General features: G+C 35.0%; 1 protein-coding gene across 4 annotated transcripts in view; it reads right to left on the minus strand.

The window, feature by feature from the left end:
- Positions 1-11,718, minus strand: part of PUS7L (pseudouridine synthase 7 like) — a 29,644-nt gene that overhangs the window by 13,500 nt on the left and 4,426 nt on the right. For 3 of the 4 annotated variants that reach the window (XM_006168549.3, XM_014584215.2, XM_006168550.3), the window contains 3 exons: positions 7,207-7,366; positions 4,391-4,583; positions 358-456 (listed from right to left, as the gene is read on the minus strand). In XM_006168549.3, the coding sequence (XP_006168611.1) occupies positions 358-456; positions 4,391-4,583; positions 7,207-7,366 (452 nt within the window). Of the gene's footprint in view, positions 1-357; positions 457-4,390; positions 4,584-7,206; positions 7,367-7,991; positions 8,067-11,718 lie in introns of those variants that run through there. The other variant, XM_027768314.1, reaches the window with a different exon arrangement.

Genomic DNA, 11,718 nt, shown 5'->3' on the forward strand with positions numbered 1-11,718 from the left:
AACCTCTAGATATAAGTGAATCCCTATCTTTCATATGATGTAATACCTAATTTCTAGAATCATAGGGTATAAGTTTCCTCCAAATCATCTTTTCAGTTCACAAAGAATTTGGAAAGTATGGTCTATTCTCTGTCAAGTCTCAAATGAGTATTAACCACAAAAACACTGTGTATAGTTTGCTTCCTTGCCATGTGCAATCAAGAAGATAGGAGTCATTTCGTACTCAATGATGTAACATATTAATATATGGTACATGTATGTGCGGTATATATGTGTTCATATGCTAAGATTAAAAGGCAAGAGGCCAGCTAATATATTAATAACAAGCACAGCTGAGAAAACAGATAAAATTCATACCATTTCATTCTTCAGCAATGCCAGTCCAATTTGGTCTGTGTGAACTTTCCTTCCCATCCCAAATCTCTGTGGTCCATAATAATTCACAAAGCCTTTATTCTATGAATATAAAATCATTGACAAATTAAAAGCATACAAATACAATTATTGTGTTGAAATATGTAATCAATTCTTTCTCTTTGTATTTAGTTTAATACGAAAATCCTATAATGAACAAAAGATGCAAATGGACCAAGTGGTCTGAAAAAGACTATACAGTTAAATAAAAAGAAGACATAATTTAGAGGACATAAGACTAGTAAAGAAAGCTTCTAAAATATGTCAAGCTTTTGAACATTTCCTTAAAAGTAGGACTTTAAGTGCCAAAACCAGAAAAGTTCTGGACAAATTTGGATGAAATGGTCACTTGGCATCTGAATCTGACGCCTAGGCAAAAGTTGTTTCAAATTTCGAGACTTTTCTGCTCTCTGGAGATGTTGGGAACAAAAACCAGGTAAATTTTCAAACCTGGTAGGTCCTAACTCCTTTATAAGTAATAGTTCTTTCTTTAGTACATTTCATTTCTTAAACCTGAATTGAGACTATGTCTTCTCACAGCAGTACTCTACTGGTGAAGTTGTCACAGTCCCTATATTTCCAGGGGAGAGACACAGACACCATTTTTTGATAGAGATAGATCTTAAAGCCAATTAGTTTTTTAAACTGCCACACTGCTCAGAAGAAATAGAAAATTTTAACTTACTGCAGTGCCATTAAAATGGGTCAGTGGCTAAGCAGGTTCTCACAAAGAAAACACAAGTCCCAAATGGGTTTTTACTTTTCTTTTCTTTAAAGTTTATTTACTTCTTCCATGAGAGTGAGAGAGACAGAGATAAAAAGAGAGAAAGACAGGCACTCCCAACAGAGTCCTCATGCCACGATCCAACCACAGCCTTAGCCAGCCTCAATCACAGCATAGGCATGCATGCCTGGTATGCTCAGGCAAGTCCCATGCGGGTCCAGCTGTGTTACCACTGCACCACTGTGTGGCCCCAGGTATCTTGAAAGATGAAGAAGTCCCACACTCACTTTATGAGGGAAGTACACATTTATTCAGTCAACAGTTACTAATGTGAACCAACTGTCAAGGAGTACTCAATAAAGATGCTAAGCTTTACTCCAACTTGGAATAAGGGTAACTTTAAAGTTTATTTACTTCTTCCATGAGAGTGAGAGAGACAGAGATAAAAAGAGAGAAAGACAGGCACTCCCAACAGAGTCCTCATGCCACGATCCAACCACAGCCTTAGCCAGCCTCAATCACAGCATAGGCATGCATGCCTGGTATGCTCAGGCAAGTCCCATGCGGGTCCAGCTGTGTTACCACTGCACCACTGTGTGGCCCCAGGTATCTTGAAAGATGAAGAAGTCCCACACTCACTTTATGAGGGAAGTACACATTTATTCAGTCAACAGTTACTAATGTGAACCAACTGTCAAGGAGTACTCAATAAAGATGCTATGAAAGTTTGTTATCAGCATAATACAAAAGGAACTGCATTCTTACGTGTCATTCAAAAAATCAGCTGCAGATGTAATTATTGCTCCCACATCAAATTTCATAATTAAGTATTTTTAATTATTTTAATTTTGGAAAATAGCAGATAACATCCTAAAATAACCAGAGTTTTAACTACCTCTTCAATTTATTTAGCTATTAAAAAAAAAAGGTTTATAACAATCAGAGATACAACCCTGTTAAATAAAACTCCAAAGACTTATTTTCAGGGTTTCTCGATTATTTTTTCTTTACCATGAAAATCAAAGGTAAATATCAAATGAAATAGAGGAAATGAGTGGTATCAGAGTTCAGAGAAACCCCTTCTTTTTAAAGAAATACCATTTTAGTAACAGTTTCTCAGAAAAATAAAAAACTAGAATGTTAGGTAGGTCAAGATAAAAAGGTAAAAACCATATAAAGAATATACAATTATAGAAACCTTACATACAGATCAAAGTCCTAGATATAAAATATCTTTAATTGAAAGGTATTTTCTGAATGAAAGGTAGATTAAATATCAGTTTTTGTTTGTTTTCCTGATGGAGAGGTAGAAAACTGTGTTTAAAAGGTTTCTGTGGTCCTAATTTATTATAGATCAACGGTGGTTGTGAAGCAAAATCACTTAAGGAGTTTTTTTTTTTTTTTTTTTAAATACTAACGCTGAGCCAGCAGGTGATATAGTGGTTAAGGCGTTGGACTCCACATGGCTGAACGTGGTTTCAGTCTTGGGCATGGAGGCTTGAAAATCATGCCAGGCGTGTGTGCCTGCATGCCCCAAATCCCAGGAGAATGGAGAAGGGATTACGGTATGGCCATCCCCCACCCCGGGGTTGGGGGGGAGAGTGACATCTCACTGTTTCTGTCTCTATCAAGCAAGTGTCCATTCCCTATGGTTAAAACCTTAAAAAAATAAATAAAGGAAGGAAAGAAAGGAGAAAGGAAAAAAATAATAAAATACTAATACTTAAGCCACACCCCCAAATGTTCTTTATCAATTGGTTTGAGAGTAGAGGTTGGATGGTGAAAATTGCTAAATGCTCCCAAGTTGAGATTACTGGTCTAAATGAACTGGGAAACTATAATAGAACACAAGTCAAATGTGATCCGATCCCTGTTTTCCAAATAAAGTTGTACTGGAACACAGTCATGCTCATTCATTTATGGCTATTTCCACAATGATAGCTGATTGGTTGCAACAGGGACCACATGCTGACAAAGATAAAAATACTTGCTATTGCAGGACTAGCAGGTGGCATGGTGCTTAAGGCACTAGACATTCCCACATGGTTGACCATGGTTCGAGTCCCAAACCTGGTGGATGGCTTTCTCACTTTCCCTCTCTTTCTTTCTCTTTCTCTCTGGTCAAATTAAAATAAATGAATGACTAAATAAAATTAAATAAATAATTATCAAAAAAAAAAAATACTTGCTATCTGGCCCTTCACAGAAAAAGGTTTTTGACCCTTGTCTAAATGATCAGACCAAAGGCTACGGTTGTTATGTGTTATTTAAATGTCACAGATATCACTGAAACACTTATGTTATTTTTTACTATAAGAAATAAAGAAGTGTATGGTTTAGGAAATGTAACAAAATGTGTATGATTTACAAAAATGTCTAAAAAAAAATTACTGAACAACATTTCCAAAAAATAAATTCTCGTTCCTGAAATACTACTCTACATGGCAAACACTAAAAAATGTCTTTCTTCTTATGCAGAAAAATCAATACCCCGCCTCTGGGAATCCATAAACTGTAATTTTAAAATTATACTTATGTTTTATTTTGCTTTAATAAAGAAATGTATCTAGAAGAAAATAAAAAATAAACCAAATGTCTCTAATTATCATTTTAAGAATAATTAAATATTCAAATCAAAAGCTACGTAACGATGGAACCAGCAGTTAGCGTAATGGCTATGTTGCTGGACTCCCACATAGTCAACCGCGGTTCGCGTCCCGGACCTGGTGGCTTAAAACTCACGCCAGGCGCATGTGCATGCGTGCCCAAGATCCAGAGAGGAGAATGGAGGAGAAGGGATTGCGGCTTGACCATCCCCCCTGGGGGTGATTCCTCACTTTCTGTCTCTATGTCTCTCTCTGTCTGTCTGGCGAGTGCACGCGCCCTATAGCGAAAACCTTTCCAAAAAAAAAAAAGCTACATAACAAAAGTTTCCCTTCTTGCCTTGATGTAGAGAGAGGACCTATGAAGTTTTTTCCTGTAATATTGTAAAACTAAGTTTTCTAAGCCATCTGTGATGGTACTTCATTAATGCAACACTCCCAATGCCAAGGCCACATGGGAAGGTCCTGAGTTCTGGTCCCTAGGTTTACTTGCATAAGCCAGGTGTAAGCACACACCCATGATCCTGGCTGGCTGAGTCTTGAAGTGGATCACAGCGCAAAGACAAAGATCTTGTTGTGAGTACTTGTATGTGTGTCTTTCTTTCATAGAAGAAATTAATAAATTAACTTTAAAATTGAGTTTTCTTACCTTAACATTTTCTATTGCCTCCGAAATTCTCTCTCTCAGGTTTGCAGAATCATTTGTTTGATTTTTTAAATTTCTGATAATAATTTCAAAGTGATTTCCTTTTAGCTGACCAAGTCTAAGGGAATCATCTACAGATCGAATATTAAACACAACCATTCTTTTCTTTTCAATTTCTTTTTCAATATTTTTTAACCTGTAAGTGATAAATCACATAGACTCAGTAAAATCTTACTTTTAAGATACAGTTTTAAATGACAGTTGCCTGCCAATCCCTTATATCAGAACACCAATAAAAAAATCTTCAGAATTTTCCAAAGTTTAGATTGTTTCCAAAAAATGTGTACTGGGGCCAGCAGTTAGCATAATGGCTATATTGCTGAACAACCGCGGTTCGAGTCCTGGACCCGATGACTTAAAATCACACTGGGCACGTGTGCGTGTGTACTCAAGATCCCAAGAGAAGAATAGAGGAGAAGGGATTGCAGCATGGCCATCCCTCCTGGGGGGTGATTTCTCACGTTCTGTTTGTCTCTCTAGGTCTTTCTGGTGAGACACGTGCCCTATAGCAAAAACATCTCAAAAAAAAAAGTGTACTAAGTTCCTCTTACTATAGAGTTATAGTAATAGAGCTTTTAAAGAACTTGCACATAGTACAAATGCTACCATTCTGTGAAATCCTTTTGATTTATTCAAGTGATAGAACCTAACGCTTCTGATCTTCCTGTCCCAATTCAACTCCTTTCCTGCTCACTCTCTTCCTTCGTCATTACCAAGACAAAGCACTAACACCAGAGGATTTTCCCTAAATTTTGCTCTGAACACTTCCTTACTCAAACTTACAATTCTTTCCCAATGTCTGAAACATATTTTCTTAGCACAACTTTAAGATCCTGTAAGAGCTGATACAAATTTCGCTTTACACCCATATTTTCTTTAGTCTATACAAGACTATCTTTTATTACACAGACTGTTCAGTTTACTGTCCCTCCAAATATACTGCCAGACTTTTTATATCAACTGAAATCCTAGTACTTGAAGAATAATTAAAACCTTGTACATTACACCAAATCAACGCAATCTCTCTTCTTAGAAACTAGTAACATTTACTGTCCATAGTAGTTAAAAACTAGTTTTTGTCTTGAACATCTCTTCTATTGGTCTGTTATTGTGTCACTAACAGAAATACCTGAGACTCAGTGATTTATGAAGAAAATGGTTTTATTCCTAAAACTCACAGTTCTGGTGCCTGAAGAGTCACCAGAAGGCATCACAAGATGGTGAGCAGAGTGTGGTCTGTACCATCCATTTATCTCTCTTGTATACACATCAGAACTCAAGATGGGGCCCTGACCTACACCCAGAGGTCCTACCCTGGGGCACAATTAAAGGATTAAGTTGTCAATCAAGTCCCAACACATGGATTTTAGTGGACTAAATTTCAAAACATAAACCTTAGGAGGGAAGACAAACCATAATGCCTTTTAACAAATTTTTCTCACTCACCTCACTTTTGGACCACAAAGACAAAAGCGTACACATTTTTTTGTCCCCCATATGAGCTTAGAAGTACCTAGAAGAGTCTATGTATATGCAAATAGACACTTAATACATTTCATGACCAAGAATTAATATATCAGTATTAAATCAAATTAGGCTGAATTTGGGCCTAAACATTAAACTTTTTGAAGTTAATCTTGGGAAAAGTATCAGAAGGTGTAGATTTAAGTACAAGAATATAAATCAAAATTAGAAAAATTCCTATTTTTAAAAATAAAGGAGTGTTAAATCAGTCAATATAGTATACATAATTTTGAACTATTTTATAAATTGTCCAGTAACAATGGAGAAGGGACTGCAGCTCAGCCATTCCCTTTGGACAGTAATTTCTTACGTTTTTCTCTCTCTCTCTCTCTCTCCAGAGAGTTCATGTACCCTATAGCAAAACTGGGGGGGGGAGGAGAGGGAGGGTTATTATAGTTAATTCTGAGTAGTGTAATCATTAGTGTTCTTTCTTTCTTTCTTTCTTTCTTTTTTACGGTCACACCCATAGGGCATGTTTGCTCACCAGAGACAGAGAAGGACAATGAGAGGGAAAGTGAGAAATCACACCCACGTGGGATCCCCATGCCACAGTCCCTTTTCTTCCATTCTGCTCCTGGGATTCTGGGCATAAACACATACGTGCTGGTGTGATTTTCAAGCCATTGGGTCAGGAACTTGAACCACATTGGCCACACAGGAATACAGAGCCTTAATCACCCCATCACCTGCTGGCACATACTGACTTTTAATTTTATACTTTTCTCTATTTTCTAAATATTCTACAATGAACATATATCTTTTACAATTATAAAAAAAATTCTAAAATTTGATTAAGGTGACAGGAGGCTAAATTTGAATACTTTCTGTTCTATCTAGCAAAGACTTATTTTAAATGTAAGGCTCCATGTTAATAAAGGCATAAAATATTATAATAATTAGGAAAAGGTATTTATAAGATACTTCCCTGAATAGAAATGCATATTTGAATATAGCATAGGATGTTTAGAAAACAATTTAGATAATTTAAAATCTGCCACTTCTCAAAGTTTCTATCTTAAAACTTCCTACATTTGCAATGTAAATTTAAGATATAACTATTTAGAAGATATATTATTAATGCAGAATGTGCTACTGAATAACCCCATAATCAATTAATTAATAATTAATAGGGAGGTTAATATGTTCCCAGTATTATTCTGAATTTTCAATCTTGTATGTATGTATTTGATGCCATATAAAATACAGTTCTATCTTAATAAGCATTATCTCATTACCTTTCTGGAGTCACTTTTCTAACAACCATAGTTTGATAGGTGATGGCTTTCTTGTCTTTAAGGCCTGCATAACTAAAATCTGAAGGAATCACACCAAGTTTGATAGCTAAAAAACCAACTGCTTCGAACATTTCCAGATTTTCCTTTCGTAGAGTAAAAGCTGAAACAAAAATAATCCTAGATTACAAAAGAAACAGCTACCACACATCAATTACATTCTTAGCAGATTAACAGATTATTATAATAACTCAACTCATTACTTTGATGAATTGAGTATTCTTAAAGTAATATGAAATCAACATTACAGATTGCAACTGTCATTTTTAAAATGTGGTTGGCCCATTAAAGGCTTATAATAAAAAGATACAAATTCCTTATTTTGGCATTCTTATCTGGCCCAAATCTGCCCTTCTAGTCTCGACATAACACCACTTCCACTTGTATATTCTATAATGCTGACCTAAATGATTTCTCCAAATCACTGATGGGCTAGAGACTTCTACGGTTTTGTACTTCTGCAAACCTTCCATCTAAAATACATGTTTTATTTGCCATGTCTATATTTTAATTTCCCCTCAAATTATTTTCAAGTTCCAACACTAAACACTCCCAAAGCAAGGATCATGTTTGTTTTATTAACCATTATATCCTCAATTTAGAATATCTGAACACGTATTCACATTGAATGAATAAATGAACTCAATGAGTTGATTATTTAATCCTTCATATTTCTTCAAGTTAACACTATCTATGAAACTTAACACTGTATATTATAATTTACCTACTTAAATTAGTCCACTCCATTAGCTGAGAGTTCCAGGACAGCAATCCAATATTTAAATATTCTGCAATATTTAAATGCAATGGTGGGGACAGCAGTGGTGTGGTGATCAAGGTGCTGAACTCACACAGTTTGGATTCTGGACCTGGTGGTTTACTTTCTCCATTTCTCTCTGTTAATCTCTGGTGAGTACATATGCCTTATAGCAAATTTTAAAATAATAATAAAAATTAAATAAGTAATTTTAAAAAAATGCAATGCGTCTTTTATTGTAGAGTGTTCAACGTATCAAATCCATCCTGACAATCGTGGACATGTCATTAGAGAAAATTAGACATAAACACCAAATCTGCTTAAGATATCAGTGTGTTGCTCATTAGCCTAAGGGCACAAGCATCTTTTTTATCTATGAAGATATCAGTTTAGTTTATTTAAATAAGTTTATATTTAATTTTATAAATTAATTAGTTCTCTTATCAAAACCATATTATGCTACTATATATCTACACAGATGTTTATGTAATCAAATGTTTAGGAAAATAAGACTTATGGTTCCAATTTAAAATATTTATTGATTTAGATTTATCTTTTTAACATTGAATGTTATCTAAGTAAGCAAATTGGAACCATTTTTTAAAATTTAAAGGTCATAATGCCTGTGACATTCTCCACAGAAATACAAAAAACAATTATAAAATTTGTCCAGAATCATAAGACCCAGTATCACCAAGGCAATACTGTGTCAAAAGAATAACATAGGAGGCATTTCACTACCTGACTTCAAAATATATTACAAAGCTGTGATACTTAAAACAGCATGGATGCTGGCACAAAAAATAGATGCACAGACCGATGTTAAAGAATAGAAAATTCAGAAATAAATCACGAATCATACAGCCAACTGATCTTTGACAAAGGATACAAGACAATGCAGTGGAAAAAAAGGAAGTCTCTTCAGCAAATGGTGCTGAAAGAATTGGAAAGCCACCTGCAGAAATGTAAAACTGGACCTCTATCTCTCCCCATTAACAAGAATCAACTCAAAATGGATCAAAGGCCTCAAACTACAAAACTACTAGCAAAAAATGCATGGAAAACTTTTGAAGACATTGGAGTAGGCAAAGTTTTCTTAATATGACTCCTAAATCTTAGACAATAATCCCAAAATAGACAAGTTAGATTTCATCAAAACAAAAAGCTTCATCTCAGCAAAAGAAACAATAAGTTGAGTGAAAAGACAATCCTAGGAATGGAAGAAAATATTTGCAAATTATTCCTCAGACAAGGGATTGAGAAACACTTCATTCATTAAAAAAAAAAAAAAAAAAAAAAAATCCCATTTTAAAATGGACAAATGAATTGAACAGACATTCAACCGAAAAAGGATTATGAATGGCCAAAAGGCATATGAAAAAATATTCAAAATCTCTTGACATAAGGGAAATTAAAACCATAATAAGATATCACTTAACCCCAGTAAGAATGGCTAGGATCAAATGCAGAACAAGTGCTGGCTGGCAAGATTGTGGTGAAAAGGGGCCCCTATTGCAGTGTTCGTGGGAGAGTAAATTAGTTCAATCCCTATGGAAAATATGGAGGTTCCTCAAAAAACCAAAAATAGAACTACCATCTGATCCAGTTATCCCACTTTTCAATATTCACCCAAAGGATAAAAAAACACTCAATCGGAAGGACACTTGCACATTCATGTTTATTGCAGTATTATTCATGATCGCTAAAACATGGAATCAACCTAAGAGTCCAAAAACTGATGACTGGATTGTAAAATTATAACACCTATACACTATGGACTATTACTCAGCTATAAGAAACATTAAGATCTTATCATCTGACTCAAAGTGGATGAATACAGAAGACTTAATATTGAGCAAAATGAGCCAGACTTTGTAAGATACACATTACATATCCCCATTCAATTTGGGCCAAGTGTTTGCACTCTATATGCAGAAGTTGGGAGATCTGAAGATGTGATGCTGGAGAGGAAAGTGTGGATGCTAGAGACTGTAAGGGGGTAGAGTTGATGGTGTGGGTGGGTATGAAGTGCGAGAAAAGAAAATATATGACAGACAGAAAAATGTAAATTCTCTGTTGAAAAAATAATATATATACTGAATAAATCATAATGGATACTTTAAGTAAAACAAAATTAATCTGAATAACTTGAATAATAATTTGAATAATTTGAATACATTTAATAATCTGTCATTAAATTTCTAAGATTACTTATAAGACTTATAACATTTTCTTAATTACTTGAATTGAAGTATCAAAAAAAAAAAAAATCAAACCCAGCTATACTGGCAGCCAGAACCATGCCACTCTGCAGTGCTGGAGACACATGATGGGTAACCAAGGTTCAGATCCTGTGTCAGTCTGAAACATGTTAGGCATGCATGGTACAAGAGTTAGGGACTATGATTCTGGCCAGATTGAAGAGTGAGGGGAGAGATGGTGTAGCATGACAACATCCCATTAAGGCTGCCTTTCTCTCTCTCTCTCTCATGTATGCACAAACATAAATACTGTCTCTCTCTTGTGAAAGAAATAAACAAATCTTGAAAAATAAAAAAGAAAACCACCTATACTAAATTCTAAAATTCTATTTTAGAGATGTCTACTTCTATTCATGTTGGAATTGATACCAGATGACCTCCCATCATAAACAGAAAACTGTACAAAACATATAAAGCAGTTGTTTTTAGATACTAAAAAACAAGTACCACAAAACTGTTATCCAAAAGAATAAGAAAACAAATGACGTGAGTCTCAAAATGCCCTGGGTTTCTGCCAGAAGTACTATCTGTACCATAGTACAGAAGAGAAAACACAAAAAAGCACAGTAGGCTTGCTGAGGCTGAGTGGGCTGTCTCAACTTGCCAATGATCTTCTCTTTGCCTCGAAGTCATTTAATTTAAACATCAGGTGCCATCCGAAAGGCTGAGAATTTTAAAGAAATACATGTTTTTTAACACAGTAAGTCCTAGTTCCCTCATATCTAACAGAAATAGATTTTTTTTTTCTTTTTTTTTTTGGAGAGGTTTTTGTTATAGGGCGCATCATGCACTCATCAGAAAGAGAGAGACAGAGACAGAAAGCAAGAAATCACCACCCAGGGGGATGGCCATGCCGCAATCCCTTCTCCTCCATTCTCCTCTCAGCATCTTGGGCACACACATACCTGTGCCCAGCATGAATTTAAGCCACCAGGTCCAGGACTTGAACTACAGTCAACTATAAAGGAGTCCAGCAACAAAGCCATTATGCCAACTGCTAGTCCCACAGAATTTTATTATCAGCAGTAAAAAGCCAGGTGGCACCCCAACACTCTGCATGCAAATATTTCCAGTTAAAGCATCTCTTCATTAGACAACAAATTCAATTGTGTTGGATTATAAGGTATTCTCTTCACCTTCCCAAACACAGCAAGTATATTCTTACTAAAAAATACTTTTAATTAAAATGACTTTTAAAATATAAAATCAAGATTTACCATAGATAGAAATTAAGCAAAAAGTAACTATTTCATCTTTCTACATTAATGATTATGTTAACTGTCAATGCCTGTGGTAACCACATTTTCAATACTCAGTATAATTTGGAAGACATTATCATCCACAAAATAACTAACTAAATAAGAATTGCTAGCACTGTTTTTTTGTTTTGTTTTGTTTTGTTTTGCTAGCACTGTTTAATCATTTATCAGCAATTCC

Source organism: Tupaia chinensis, unplaced genomic scaffold, assembly GCF_000334495.1.
Source record: "Tupaia chinensis unplaced genomic scaffold, TupChi_1.0 Scaffold145870_1, whole genome shotgun sequence".
In the NCBI taxonomy this organism is placed as follows: Eukaryota; Metazoa; Chordata; class Mammalia; order Scandentia; family Tupaiidae; genus Tupaia; species Tupaia belangeri.